The sequence below is a fragment of the Balaenoptera musculus genome, chromosome 19 (genome assembly GCF_009873245.2).
Source record: "Balaenoptera musculus isolate JJ_BM4_2016_0621 chromosome 19, mBalMus1.pri.v3, whole genome shotgun sequence".
In the NCBI taxonomy this organism is placed as follows: Eukaryota; Metazoa; Chordata; class Mammalia; order Artiodactyla; family Balaenopteridae; genus Balaenoptera; species Balaenoptera musculus.
Genome location: NC_045803.1, coordinates 43,097,724 through 43,112,786, shown reverse-complemented (window position 1 = coordinate 43,112,786; position 15,063 = coordinate 43,097,724). Strand labels below are relative to the sequence as shown.

At 51.6% G+C, this 15,063-nt stretch overlaps 1 protein-coding gene across 2 annotated transcripts; it reads right to left on the bottom strand.

Moving 5' to 3' along the window:
- Positions 1 to 605: 605 nt before the first annotated feature.
- Positions 606 to 11,177, bottom strand: VPS4A (vacuolar protein sorting 4 homolog A). 2 transcript variants are annotated; one of them, XM_036832156.1, is made up of 11 exons: positions 10,996 to 11,177; positions 7,315 to 7,426; positions 7,067 to 7,214; positions 5,732 to 5,790; positions 5,515 to 5,634; positions 4,744 to 4,900; positions 4,030 to 4,178; positions 3,583 to 3,664; positions 3,143 to 3,362; positions 1,947 to 2,087; positions 606 to 1,465 (listed from the first exon to the last, which is right to left on the bottom strand). In XM_036832156.1, exons 1-11 carry the CDS (start codon positions 11,014 to 11,016, stop codon positions 1,364 to 1,366), a joined length of 1,311 nt encoding a protein of 436 aa, XP_036688051.1. In that variant the 5' UTR covers positions 11,017 to 11,177; the 3' UTR covers positions 606 to 1,363. The 2 variants fall into 2 exon arrangements, with proteins under 2 accessions (XP_036688051.1, XP_036688050.1); XM_036832155.1 differs by having other exon boundaries at positions 5,732 to 5,793; positions 10,996 to 11,176.
- Positions 11,178 to 15,063: the final 3,886 nt, after the last annotated feature.

Below are 15,063 nucleotides of genomic sequence, written 5' to 3'. Positions count from 1 at the left end.
GCACTCCCAGGGCTGCTAGCTCTGGAGCCTTGACTGTCTCACTATCAGGAGTCACAGATTCAAATGGCCACAGGGGCTGGACAGGAAATGCAAAGGAGTGAGGCAGTCCAGGTGGGGACGGGTGGGCTGGAGACCACAGTCCCCCTATGAACAAGGCAGCCCCTGCTCAGCTGCAGCTGATAGGCTGCCCCATGGGGATTCAGGTCCAGTGTTCCCTAAACTACTGTTTCACAAGCCAGAGATCTAAATTTTTATGTCAACTCTTGACTTTAAATGTTGGCAGCAGACCAAACCAAAGCACAACTGCAGGCCACGTCTGGCCCACAGGCTTCCCAGTTTGCAGCTCCTGATCTGGAGGCTGAACAACAAGAATCGCCCAGGTCCCTTTAACACCCCCACCACACTTCTGAGGCCTTGGGGGAAGAAAGGTCTCGTGAACCTGACTGGAGAACAGGCCCGGGACCTGCAGCAGCTGGTGACGTTCCAGTTTACTTGCTACTCCACTGAAAAGAAGAGAGCAGACACCAGAGGATCTTTCTAGTAGAAGCAAGTGTGGCCTTCAAAGAGCCCCAGACAAGAGTCAAAGATGAGATCACTCAGGTGGCTCAAGAAAGGAAAAGGATTTATTAGCCCATTTCCAGGACAGGGACCCGGGGGCAGTGGCCGGGTTCAGTGTTCTCACATTCAGAGGGAAGAAAAGGCAGCAGGGAAACCCGCCTGACTGCCTTCACTCGTTCTCATCTATACAGCTTTGTGCTCACAAAAACCATCCTCTTCTCCTGCAGGGAGGACACAGGGCCCGGAGGGAGAGAATGGCTTGGCTTTACTCTTGGCCTTTACAGACAGAGCCTGGGCTGGGGACCCAGGGCATCAGCCATTCTGTTCACACGGAGCAAAACTTGGGTCTAGAAGGGATGGGCAGCGGGGCTCTGGCCAGCGATTCTGAAGGTCTGCTGCACCAAGCCCAAAGCACGGGCTGCTCCCTGCTCCTTGACGCTTCAGGCAGATTTTAACTTTATTTATAAACAAGACGAAAATCCAAGCAGCATTAATTTAGGGGAACAAAAAATGGTTTAAAAAAAAACCATGGAGGGGCAGGACAAGGAGGTGGTGAGCATCCAGAAGAGGAGGAGGAGGAAGCAGGAAGAGCCAGTATTCCACTGGATGCCGAATGTGCTTCTGCGTCTCCGCGGCTGGGGAGGCCCTTCCTTCCTGCTCCCCCAGCTGATGGCCAGACAGCAGAGGGGACGCCGTAGTGACTTTAGGACAAGCCCTGGAGCCCTGTCTGGCCACTGACGTGGGGAGTACCATGGATTGACCCCAGTCAACTCCCACCTTCACCATCACGCATGTGAAGAAGGTTTTAACTCTCCTGTCCAAAGTCCTCTGAGAATTTCTTCACTTTCAGGAGGTCATCTGCATTCACGGTGGGCCGAGTGGTGGCCAAAGACCGGAGCATGTCCGACTGCAAAGACAAGTGCTTGCGGGTGAGGGAGGCTGGGCTCCAGGGCCTCAGCCTGCCTCAGTCTCAGCCCCATGCAGTCCAGGGTGGGAAGAGCCCTGCCTCCGAGGTCACCCCCCAGCCCCTAATGCAGAACTCCCGTTGCCTGGCTTCTGCCTGAAGGCCTCCTGGGACAGGGACGCTCCCCTCCTGAGGCGGCTCATGTCATTTCCAGACGGCCTACTTCCGGTTGAGAGAATCTAAGTTCCCATTATTTCTTAACTCGTGTGAGAAGCTCTTTTCTAACTGCACGCCCACCACACCAGGCCCAATGGCAAACACTTGCCTCACAGAACAGGCAAGACCAGGATAAGGAGAGGCCAAGAACAGTCAGATGAGAGGCTGCCTATGCAACTGCACCAAATCAAACCGTGCTGACATTTACTGGTTCCTTCTGTGTACAAAACAAGCTCTGTGTAGTCCTCTCTCCCAGCTGGCCACTTACCATGCAAACCACAGGCTCTAAGAGTTTGTCACTGGGGACATCCATCCAAGTCATCTCCATGGCCCCTGGGTCCCCTGGTGAGCATGGGGTCAGGAGGTCGTCGATCATAATGCTAGGGTTGGTGCGGGAAGGGCCACAGACCTGAAACCAAACAGGAGTTTGACTGGCTGGAGGGGTTGCCCCTTGGCATTTGGGGAAGGGGCAGGACGTCTCAGGTTTCTGAGTCCTGAGCAGAAGGTGATAGCATGGTATGAACAAATGCCTGGGTTTCTAGATCATCAGTCTGATCTGACTGATGGGCTCCTTCAAACCCTTGGGCTGGGCAGTCAGTGTGGCTCCAAGTCTGATTTCAGAGGTTCGTGATCAACATGCTATTCCAGCTACTATTCTCTGGAATCTCAATCTGTGGCCCAAATGCCTAGAAAGCTTCCTCTTCCTCACCAACTCCATCAAATCTCACCACAAGTGCAGTGACATCAAAATGTTTTTCCAACCGAAGGCTGTGTGCTCCATTGGCAACATCTCCCCAAATATCCCCAAAGCTCAATCCCTCCCATCCTTCAACTCTTGACTCAGTGTCACCCAGTATGGCCTATCCTTTAAGAGTGAAACCTACCCACACCCCCTCCAAACCTCAGAAACACCAGACCTCCCTCCCCGGCTCTGTCTTCCCCTCATCACCCTGTAAGAAATGAGTCGTTATTTTGTTTGTTGTCTGTCTCCCCCACTAGAAACGAGGCTCCTGTAGGGCAGGGATTTTTGTCTGCTGTGGTCACAAGTGTCTCCCCAACACCTAGAACAGTGCCAGGCACACAGTAGGACCCTCAGCGACACCTGACAAACATCTGCTGCGTGAATGGAGTTCCTCTTCATGGTGTGTGATTTTGTACCCATTGCTTTCAGACATGCAGCACGGTCTACCATGTGCATCAGCACAGTGCTGACTGCAGGGGTGGCAGAGGTGACAGTCACGGTGCCCTGTTCTCTAGCATCACACAATCTGAGATGGTCGCCCTCCAGCCAGAACTGCAGGGGAGGTGGAAGCAGGTGCAACCCCAGCCCCTGGAGTCAGAGAGCTCACCATGCACTTACCCTTGGCTCCCCAGGAGACCCAAAATGTGTCACCCAAGCAGCCAGAAAGCCAATATCCCCTTTCCTGTGACACTTTCTAAGCAATTCCTCGCTGGCCCGCTCACCTTTTTGAAGTGTGTTGCTGACTGTACTTTCCTCACGGGCTGCATGAGGGAATCCCGCACGATGATGCTGATGTCTGCGCCCGAGTAGCCTTCCGTCTTCCGGGCCAGCTCGTGGATGTTGGCGTCTGTGAGGTTGTGAGGAGTGCTCCCCAGATGCAACCGGAACATCTGGGCACGGGCAGCCTCCTCCGGCAATGGGATATAAATTCGCTTTTCAAACCTAGAGAGCCAAGCACATGGCAGGACTTGAGAGCGGATGGTGGGATGGTCTCAATGGAGAGGCTCGGGGGGCCCTCCAGAAGCCGGCTTCACTAAGGGCTCTGCAGACATGGAGAAGCCGCCAGAGAAAGGGGGTCAGCATGCACCCCCTGCTGCCAGCAGCAGGTTGACCACGGCTGGAGACAGATCTCGGCCCCTGGCTCCTACTGGGGAAGACTCACCTCCTTCTAATGGCTGAATCCAAAACCCACGGGATGTTTGTGGCACCAAGTACCAGAGTCCCATCATTGTTATTCCCCACCCCTGTGGAGAAAGGGAAACACAGACGCCAACTCAACACCTGTAAGGATCAGTCAGAACCTGTGGGAAGGACCTCAGGGACTTTGCGTCCTGAACTGGAGCTGTCCCTGTGACACCACCGGCAGGGACCCGGCTGGCTTTACTTGGGTGAAGAGCCCTACGGCCCTGCCTGCCTTGGGAGGGGCGGAGAGGTGGCCGGCCAAGGCTGCAGTAACCTGTCCTCAATGAGAAGGAGCTAAGAATTGCTTCTCTGATATCCCCTCCACCGAAAGGACAGTCAGATCCAGCCACAGCTAAATAATGACGCCCTAGGCTGGCTTTAGGGGGGGGGACGAGAACCAGGGAGGGGACCCGGGACTGGCACACACCCTGCATCTGGACCAGGAACTCCGTTTTGATCCTTCGGGCGGCCTCACTCTCATTTTCGTTGCGGGATCCGCAGAGCGAATCCACCTCGTCGATGAAGATGATGGAGGGCTTGTGCTGCCTGGCCAGCTCAAACAGGTTCTTGACTAGCCTGTGAGGGTGAGACACAGGCTTGGGATCCAGACACCTGCACATATGCCCAGCCGGGGTCCCAGCACCACCTCTGCTCTCGCCCTTCCCTCGGAGAGGCTGAGACGACAGAAAAAATGGTGGTAACAAATCCTCTGGCAGCACTGCACCGAGAGGAAGAGCAACAACTTCAAATCCTGGCAGCCCCGTTCATTAGCTCTGGACTGAGGACAAGTCACTTACCTTCCTTTCCGCCTCAGTTTGATCGTCTGCAAAATGGGAGCCGGTGTGGGGAATAAGTTAACTGTATAAAGTCCCCAACAGAGAACACTCAGCTGAAACCCAGTTACTGTGAGCGCCTTTCCCTTCCCTTCATGAGGACTCATGGCTCCCAAGTTCCCTTCCAGTCTCCGTTGGCTCTGTCAGGACCGTGTCCCACCTGACGAGCTAGCAAGATACACCTCTCCCGGCTACCCTTCCCTGCCATCCACAGTGGCTCCTCTGGGAGGTGATTCCAAGGGCAGGGAAGCTGGACCACGAGCAGCTGCCAGGGCTGCCAGGAGAGTGGAGCCTGGCGGCTGACTTACTTCTCACTCTCCCCCAACCACTTAGACATCAAGTCTGAGGAGGACACAGAGAAGAAGGTAGAGTTGTTGGCCTCCGTTGCCACTGCTTTGGCCAGGTAGGATTTCCCTGTGCCAGGGGGTCCAAAGAGCAGTATTCCCCGCCAAGGGGTACGCTTGCCTACGAGAAAGAATGAACTGAAGTAAGCTTCTTCCTGATTGGGGAAAGGGAACAGAAAAAAGCAGACGGGCCTTAGTCATGGTAAACACAGTCAGAAATGAAAAGTTCTACATGACAACTTTGCTCTAGGAGCAAAGGAGTAAAGGGAACTAAATCACCTGCCGAGGGCTTGATCCTAGCCCTGGCTCATGACCCCCAGGACCTGGCAAAGTGACACTGGCTGGCACTGGTTCCTGACCCTGCCTACCACTGAGATGGTCGAGTCAAAGTTCTAGCCACAGAAGTGTTTCTGACACTGGAGAGAAGCCAAGGAGTAGATGACCGTGATGAGCAGGCCCTGGGCCCTTGCCTGCCAAGGGCAAAAGGGAGCCGAGTCACCATCTGCCACCTGGACACCTTCATAGTGGGGGCCCTCAGCTGGCGGCCTCAGAAGTCTGATTTTTCTTTTTTTTTTTTTTGGCCACGCCACGCGGCTTGCAGGATGTTAGTTCCCCGATCAGGGACCGACCCGGGGCCACAGCAGTGACAGCGCAGAGTCCTAACCACTGGACCGCCAGGGAATTCCCAGAAGCCTGATATTTTTGCATCTGGGCCTAAAGTGGCTCAACTCTTACCTGTGAACAAGTGTGGGAATTTAATTGGCAAAATGACAGCTTCTTTGAGGGCCTCCTTGGCCCCCTCCAGCCCGGCCACGTCATTCCACCGAATGTTGGGCTTCTCCATCACGACAGCACCTGTAAGATGAGGGCAGAGCCTTCGACCTGGAGCCCGACTCACCAGGGGGTCCTTGCCACGTCCCCCTCCCGTCACCACAGGCCTCAAGCCTCTTACCCATCAGCTGTTCTTGCAATTTCTTTTTCTCTGGATTATCCCCTTCACTGTCACTATCGCTGCTGGGAAAGGAGACAGAAGATGACAGGCTAGAGCAAGAGGCAGTTGGCAAGGGGGCTCTCAGAGCAAGGCCAGGCTCTGGCTGCCAGCCTGGTGCTAAAAAGATGCTTTCTCTGCTCAACAGTGGTAAGAGGCCCACAGACAGGCACCTCGGGGATGTTGGGGCCACACATCATCAGCACTCCCCTCTGGATCCTCCAGGAAACACTCTCATAACCCACCCTCGCTTCTTCATCAAGGGCATAAGAATCGCGGCATGTGTCCTCTCTAGAAGGCTGGTGAGGGACCTGTGCTTTGGCTGGACTTCAAGAGCAGCCAGGCAAGCACTTGGAGCTGTTACTGGCCTTTCATAGGGACTCAAAACAGGACAGCAAGTGGCTGTGCCTCCAGGGCCAATCCCTATTCGGACATAAGTAACTTGCCATCCTTAAAACTCTTCCAGCCCTCCTGGAGGTGCTTGCCCTCCTGCCCCTACCTCAGTGTGTCTCATACTCTGGGGAGTCTAAGCACAGGCGTGTCCTCTCCGTCCAGGAGCAGGGCCTCCCCCTCTGGGGAGGCAGCTGACACACCACCTTCCTCTCTCCTACTCCCCAGCTGGGCACCCTCCCCTCACCTCCAGGACACCACTGGCCTTTGTGCTCAAACCACAGATGGGAGGTGACAGGCTGTAGAGGGAACACTGGCTTTAAAGTCAGAAACAGAGGCCCCGGGTGTGGGTCCAGACCCCATCAAGTACCAGCTCTGTGGCCATCCCTGAACCTCTCTGAGCCTGCTGCCATACCTGTCAGGTGAAGATGAGAATAACAGCAGCTGCCATTTATTCGATCCTAACTGCGTTCCAAGCCCTCTTCTCAGGGACTTACCTGCGTCATCTCACTTGCTCCTTAGAGCAACACTAGGAGGGAAGTCCCACTACCTTCCTCCTCCTACAGATGAGGAACCTGCAGGCCCAGGAGGGTCATGGCACTTGTCCAAGGTCACACGGCTAGGAAGTGGCAGAGCCAGGCTAGATCCTGAGAGTCTGGCTCCCCACCTTGCCCACAGCTTTTCAATACAGATCCAATGAGATGATGTATTGATAAATGGAAGTTTCCTGTAAAGTGCTTGACGAAGGCAGCTACAGGTATTATCACTATTATGAACAGAATTTCCCAAAAGGAAGGTGCCGGGGAAGTCCACAGCAGCATCAGCACCAAGATGACGGCAACACAGGAAACGGACACCTGTTCGTGGGGGCTCTGGTCCCCACCAGGTCCTCCGCTCCTCCGTACTCACCCCTTGCTCTCGCTCTGGTTCTCTTTGACTGGCTTCTTGCCATGCTTCTCTTTATTTCGTAAATAATCCTTCAGCTTCTCTGCCCGGTCTAGGTACTGCATGCACTTGGCTCGAATGCTCTCCTTGGCCTTGTCGCTGTGTGCCTCATCTGCAAAGAGGAACCACGTAGGGGCCCCTTCGAGCCCCCGTGTGCCCGCCCTCCTCTCGCAAGGGCTCTGCGGCTGGGGAGGACCCCATGTGGGACTCACATTTGATAGCGTGCAGGAAATACTCCACAGCATGCTGGTAGAGCCGGAGTGCCTCCTCGTAGTTCTTGGCTTTATCCTCTTCTGTGGCTTTTGTCACCAGATCAATGGCTTTCTGGAAAGGCAAAACATATAACCCAGTGCTTCCCAAGAGATCCAGAAAGCCCCTGGGTTCCAGGCAGCAGGAATACACTGATAAGAGATATTGTCAGGCCCGGGAATCTGTCAGTCACAGACCTTTATGTTGGCCTACTTGTCCAACATCAACTAGAAAGGCCCTGAAAGGAAGCTTTAAAACAACAGCCGTTCCTCTTCACAATACACTCATACAGTTAAAAGCAACCTCCTTCTCAGTCAAGCAGAAGCCTGATCAAATATCTCAGGTTAGGGCTCAAAGGGAGAGTTCACTTTCTATTTCACAGCTTCGGGGGAAAGAGAAATAGACCTGGACTGAGAGCCTGCAACAAGGCAAACCCCAGAACCAACTGATTGCTGTGCGGTTCAGCATGGAGGCCAGAAACTGCCTTTGACCTCATGGGCCAGAGAGGAGCCAGCCAGCTAGGAAAGTCCTCCATCGACACAAGAGGTTTTTTTTTGTTTTTTTAAAAATTTATTTATTTATTTATTTATTTTTGGCTGTGTTGGGTCTTCGTTTCTGTGCGAGGGCTTTCTCTAGTTGCGGCAAGCGGGGGCCACTCTTCATCGCGGTGCGCGGGCCTCTCACTATCGCGGCCTCTCTTGTTGCGGAGCACAGGCTCCAGGCGCGCAGGCTCAGTAGTTGTGGCTCACGGGCCCAGTTGCTCCGCGGCATGTGGGATCGTCCCAGACCAGGGCTCGAACCCGTGTCCCCTGCATTGGCAGGCAGATTCTCAACCACTGCGCCACCAGGGAAGCCCAGACCCAAGAGTTTTATGAGATGGACTTAAAGGGATCTCTGATTCTTTCTACTGGCCCAACTCACTTCTCTAGGCTGAAAAGAGAAGATAGTTTCCCTAAAGTTGAGACCTAGGGAAGGGATGCTTAGACGTGTGATTCAATACACCAGTAGATCCAGGAGGAAAAGTGTGTGCTTACTCCAGAGGCATATATGAGCTGCCAGTGGAGGGGAGCGATCCTCTGGAACCTCCTAAGAACTCTGTGAGAGTCTCTGTAAACCTCTTAAACCCTGTAGGCCTGTACTCTGCACTGAACTTAAAGCATGCTGGATCTTTCAGGCAGCTGCCCCACAACTACATATCCAGTTTTAGAAACCACAGCTTTGCCAACCCGGGAAGCACTACCAGAATTATCCTCTGCAGGCTGATACAGCACTAGACACCAGGCAGGCAGAACCCACTGCATACACACAGTTCCGTCCACAGTGAACAATAAGCCTCCTGACCAGCTCTTGGCAGGGCCTGGGCATCTGTGCAGCCCTTTCTCATCTGAAAATAAGAAGTCTCAGAAAGACACAGGGAGTGCTACAGAACAAACAGACTGGGATAGATTAGGCCAGGCTGATGTTAAACAAACTCACCAGGTTGAAGAGATGAGGAAAGGTGAGTGTTGGCTACTATTTTCAAGCTTCAGCTCCCTACAATACTTACAAATAGATAACGGCTAGGCACCCTGAACCTTCCTGCATAATTAGTTTAACCACAAGCTTCACATGTTTACTCTCCTCCACGAGGCCCTTCCTCCAGATAGACATAAAAGGGGTGCTCCTATCACCAGTGGCTTCTAGTTTCCAGAACACACACCCCCAGTTCCTTGCACTTTTCCACTCTATACACTTTGCTTGGGTCTGTCCTTTTGAAAGGGGGGTTCAGAACGATACTCCAGGTATGCCCATCCCCTCCCTCCTTCTAGATACTCTATTAATTAATGCACCTCAGAGTACATTCGGTTCTTCTGGCAACCATAAATAGTTTTTCATGTACAAGAGGACTGAGTTGCAACTTGGAGACGAACAGTTTTGCATAACAGGATGGAAAGGTGACAAAACTACCAGCCCTGCCAAATCTCTAGTAACAGGTGTGCCAAAGGATGAGGATGAAAGAAAAGGGTAACAAAGATGTGCTAACAGAGGAGGTGGCAAACTTTCTGTAAAGGACCAGAATGTAAATATTTTAGACTTTCCTGCCATACAATCTCTGTTGCAACTACTCAACTCTGCCTTTGTAGCCCCAAAGCAGCCACAGACAATATGTAAACGAATGAGCAGAGATGTGTTCCAATAAAACTTTATTTATAGATACTGAAATTTGAATTTCATGATTTTCACATATCATGAAATATCCCTTTTTTCAGACACTTAAAAACGTAAAAACCTAGGACACGATGTTAAGTGAAAGAAGCCAGTCACACTGGACCACATATTATATAATTCCATTTATAGGAAATGCCTGGAATACGGAAATGCATAGGGACAGAGAGTAGATTAGCGTTTGCCTAGGGTTAGGAGGAATAGAGGGACCGGGAGGGGGGATGTGTGACTGCTAAAGGGGCCAGGGTTTCTTTCTGGGGTGATGAAAGTGTTCTAAAAGTGATTGTGGTGATGGTTGCACAACTATGAATATACTAAAAGCACTGAACTGTACACTTTAAATAGGTGAATTGTATGGCATGTGAGTTATATCTTAATAAAGCTGTTCTTTTTAAAAAAGGAAAAAACATTCTTATCTCACAAGCCCAATAAAAACTGGGCAGGTGGGATCTGCAGGCCATGTTTGTCGACCCGTGTGACAACAGCTTCTGCTGGTGGATGGTGGGGCCTGGCTTTGGACTCCAGCAAATTCCTGGCTTAGCACTCCACTGTATTCCACGCCTCTGTTCCTCTCTTTTTGTCCACCTGGAGTAACCATCCCTCCTCCACCTCCGGGTATCTGCATGCCCCCCCATCCTTTGACCACCCAGCCAAATGCCTCTTCTTCCATGACCTCTTGCCCAACTCCCCCAAGCACTGTGTCTGTCATCACTTAATGAGCACTTAGTATGTAACCGACACTGTGTTAAGAATGTTTACCTGACTTAATCTAGAGCCACTGTCACAACAACCCTATACAGGGTATTACCCCACTTTACTGACGGAAAACCCGAGATTCCAAGATCAGCTAACGAGCGCCCAAGGTCACATGCTAGTGAGTGGCAGAGCCGAGATTCAAACTCCGGTCTGAGGCAAAAGTTTCTGTTTTCCGGCCCAGCAAAGGCCGGCAGCACCTGGAGGATGGGTCAGTCATGCATCCAGGTGGCGCCACCCCAGCACCACCCGACGCGATCTAGGGAATGAATGAAGGGTCTTTGGCCGAGAAGAGGAAATCGGAGACCGTGGAAGGAGCGGGGGTTTGTTCGAAGGGAAGCAGGAGGAGGAGGAGGGGAAGCCAGCGGCCCGACCGCGGGCCCGAGCTTCCCGGGTGTCGCTTGTGAGGCCTGGGTGAGGCTGATCCCCATGGCAGTCCCGGGGCGCCGGCTACACGTAGCGGCCTCGGGGCCCTGCGCGGCCGAGGGAGCCGGGCATTCTGGACGGGAGGCGACCCTCGGCTCCGAGCGCGAGAAAAGAGAAACAGGCGGAGGCGACGACACGGCGACGGGGCGAGGGCGCGAGGCCGGCGCTCCGAGGAGGCCGCCCGCCCGCTCGCAGGCCCCGCCGCGCCTCCTTCGGCCTCCTCAAGCCGGGCCGGGCCGGGCCGCGCCGCGCCGAGGTACCTGGAGGGTTGACGTTGTCATTTCATCTCCTGGGTCCGTCCCACACCCCGCGGCGCTGCTTGCGGCCTCGGTCCGGCCCCGAGAGCCGAGGAGCTGGTCCGGCGCGGGGAGCCCGGCGGGTCGGCGCTGGGCGCGGGTAGGGTGGCCGCTTGCAGGGGAGCCGAGTCCGCGGGCGAGCGAGTATCGCGGCCCAGAGCGGTCGGGCCCGAGCCGCGCGGCTGCCTCCCGGCGGCCACGACCGGCACTGCAGGAGCCGCTCCCCGCCGTGGCTGTGGGACTAGGGCCCGGACGGGGCAAGGGGCGTGTCGGGGGTGGGGCGGGACTGGGAGCCCGAGGGGGCGGGGCCAGAAGCAGAGCGGAATGGAATCCTCAAGTCCTGGATCCCACGTTGAATAAAACAGCACCTATTGGGCAGTTTTTACTCGCACAATAAGCCTGACTTCCCAGAGCTTTGGGTTCCTGATGTTTAATAGGGTATAATAATAATTAGTATCTACCTTGTCTACCTTTCGGAGAAAATGAATGAGCTAGCTAATGTAAACAGTGTACACCACACTGGGGCTCAGTCCCTGGTAACGGTTATTATGATGCCGGTGGCTCTGTCTGAAGCCAATTCTGTTTTCCTTTATACTACTTTTCTCCTTAGGAAAGTGATTTTCTTAGGCCTCCAAAGCTGGGGGCTCTACCCAGGTGAACTTAAGCAGAGCAGATTGGTTGTTCACATTCATTGAGTTCAGCATGTTTAAAAAACCAATAGGAAGGATCTAGTAAAGAAAGCTAGTCAATGGACCAAAGCCTAGGTGGGTGGATTGGCTGCAGACATTACAGTGGGAGCAGAGAAGATAGATGCCTACCTAGGCTGGCCAGAAGATAACAAGAAGTTGGGAGAGTACCTTTGGATGAATTCTGTTTTCTTGGTTCTTGGTGAATTAGAAGGAAAGAGAATCTGTTGAGAGAGAGGGAGAGAAGATAGAAGGCCTGGGGTGTGAGGAGAGTAAGGATGGTTTGAAATCATTTCAAGTGAACTGTGTTAAGGGCAAACCTGGTAAAGGGTGGCAACTTCTATAAATGTATAGAGATGAAAATTTGCTTTGGATTTTTCTCCCCGGTACTCAGCCGCTCGAGTGCGTGTTCATCCATGAGGCTGCCATGAAGATAGAGCAGCAAGGGAATTCACAGGTTTGGTGAGTGTGGTACTGCAATGGAATCAGAGCCAGGTAAGGTGGGAAGTGAATAGGGAGAAAGTAAAAGTGTCAGTGGACTAATTGAGGACTCCAAAGATTGAAGGATAGTCACAGTGGGAACACACTGGAGAGGGATGCTTCAGTTTTTAATTTTGGAAATGGCTCTGTTTCAGGTATAACACAGTCGAGGGGCTACCATGGGAGCTGGAGGATGGGTAAGATGGAGCGAAGGGGCCATGATCACACATGGGGAGTTCAAGGAACCAAAAGGCCCGGGTGCTGAATATCCCTGTGGACACTGGAGTCAGGATAATGGCAGGAGTGGCAGGACAAGGCCTTTGAGGAGTCTGGGTGAGATGAGGAGGCAGACACCCTCCAAATCATGGCTTCTCAGCTTCTACCCTGAAACACTGCTCTTTTAGACACTGATGGCTGAGTGGGGAGGCTTTCATTTGATGTCTGGCACCAATGATGTTATGTTATAGTCACTATACTTTTGCATCATTGAGAGCTCAGGGCTGGGGCTTTTCCAGGGGCCTGGCACAAGACAGATACTCAATATCTGCTGGAAGAACTAATAATTAACTAAAGAATTAATAAGCAAACAAAAGAGAGGGACCTAACTGGTGGATAAACGTGAAACAGAGCAACTGAGAACATATTAACTCCACTTATTTGATAGGCTGTTCCAGCTGGAAGACAGAATTAAAATGAAAAGTCCCTACAATTAGAGAGGTTTGTATTAGCCTTCTAGGGCTGCCATAACAAGATACCACAGGGTGGCTTAAACAATAGAAATATATTTTCTCACAGTTCTGGAGGCTAGAAGTTCAAGATGAAGGTGCTAGCAGGGTTGGTTGGTTTCTTCTGAGGCCTCTTTCCTAGGCTTGCACTTGGCCACGCTTTTGCTGTGTCCTCAGAGTCTTTCCTCTGTTCACATGAGCCATGGTATCTCTTTGTCCAAATTTCCTCTTCTTATAAGGACACCAGTCAGATTGGATTAGGATCCATCTTAATGGGATCATTTTAACTGGATCACCTCTTTAAAGGCTCTATTTCCAAATACATTCTGAGGCGCTGAGGGTAGGGCTCAATGTATGAATTTTGGTGGGATACAGTTCAGCCCATAGCAAGGGCTGGCGGGGTTGAGATCCACTGGCTGTGTTCATCTTCCCTTTGTGCTGCCTACTCTGCTCTGACCTCTTGCTTAGCTTGTCTTGCGTGAGCCTGCTGTCCAGACACTGACTGCTTTACAAGGCAGAGCTTCCGGGAGGAAGCCCCGCCTCCTAGAGGAAGTTCTGTCCTGAGCAGCCGCTTCTGATGCCGCGAAACCAGAACTCCTCCCCATCCCACTTGATCACTGGTCGTTGATCTTCTTCTAGGATGCTAGCTTGAAAACAGGCTCTGAGGACACCTCAGTTCTGCAGTGGTGTTGCCATTGCTGGGGATGGAGGTGTGAATGGAGGAGGGAAAGGGGGAATAAAGGCACTAAATCTAAGTTATTTGTGGGCTGGCACATGGAGCACGTTTAGGCTTGATTCTGAATCAGATCAATAACTTCATGTTCTAACTTTTTCACTAGAGCAGAAATCAGATTCTCAGCTCCCACATTTTAGGTAGAAAGTCATTGACTTGCAAATGCCCAATTCCATTTGCTCTTTTTATTTTTATTTTTAATTTAAGTAATTGATTTACAATGTTGTGATAGTTTCAGGTGTACAGCAAAGTGATTCAGATATATATATATATATTTTTTCCAGATTCTTTTCCGTTATAGGTTATTACAAGATATTGAATATAGTTCCCTGTGCTATGCAGTAGGTCTTTGTTGTTTATCTATTTTATATATAGTAGTGCATATCTATTAATCCCAAACTCCTAATTTATTGCCCCCCCTTCCCCTTTGGTAACCGTAAGTTTGTTTTCTATGTCTGTGACTCTATTTCTCTTTTGTAAATACGTTCATTAGTATCATTTTTTTAGATTCCACATATAAGTGGTATCATATCTGTCTTTCTCTTTCTGACTTCGCTTAGTATGATAATCTCTAGGTCCATCCATTTTACTGCAAATGGCATTATGTCATTCTTTCTTACGGCTGAGTAATATTCTGTTGTATATATGTACCACATCTTTATCCATTCCTCTGTCGATGGACATTTAGGTTGCTTCCATGTCTTGGCTATTGTAAATAGTGCTGCTATGAACATTGGGGTGCGTGTATCTTTTTGAATTAGAGTTTTCATCTTTTCTGGATATGTGCCCAGGAGTGGAATTGCTGGATCTTATGGTAAATTTATCTATAAGTTTTTTAAGGAACCTCCACACTGTTCTCCATAGTGGCTGCCCATTTGTTCTTTCTTTTTTTTATAAATTTATTTATTTATTTATTTTTGGCTGTGTTGGGTCTTCGTTTCTGTGCGAGGGCTTTCGCTAGTTGCGGCAAGCGGGGGCCACTCTTCATCGCCATGCGTGGCCTCTCACTATCGCGGCCCCTCCCGTTGCGGAGCACAGGCTCCAGACGCGCAGGCTCAGTAGTTGTGGCTCACGGGCCCAGCTGCTCCGCGGCATGTGGGATCTTCCCAGACCAGGGCTCGAACCCGTGTCCCCTGCATTGGCAGGCAGATTCTCAACCACTGCGCCACCAGGGAAGCCCCATTTGTTCTTTCTTGCACAGCACTTTTCTATATTGGGTTCTGTTGATGCTGAGAATGTGGCACTTGTTGTAAACCTAAGCTTGGACCAGTGAATCAAATCTCCTTAGCCAATACAACCTCATAAAATCAGACTATACAAACTCCAGCATTCTAGGGCTCATGCCAAGGAGTAGGTTCTGAGCAATTTGTTAAGGAGCTTCTTGGTTGGGGGCATGAACAGTGTGGAG

Coding starts and splice junctions, on each gene's coding strand:
- VPS4A (XM_036832155.1), bottom strand. CDS start 11,016: ATGACAACGTCAACCCTCCAG. Junction 7,427..10,995: donor TGACAACGTCAACCCTCCAG/GTACCTCGGCGC, acceptor TTGCCTTTCCAG/AAAGCCATTGATCTGGTGAC. Junction 5,635..5,731: donor ATTGCAAGAACAGCTGATGG/GTAAGAGGCTTG, acceptor CTCATCTTACAG/GTGCTGTCGTGATGGAGAAG.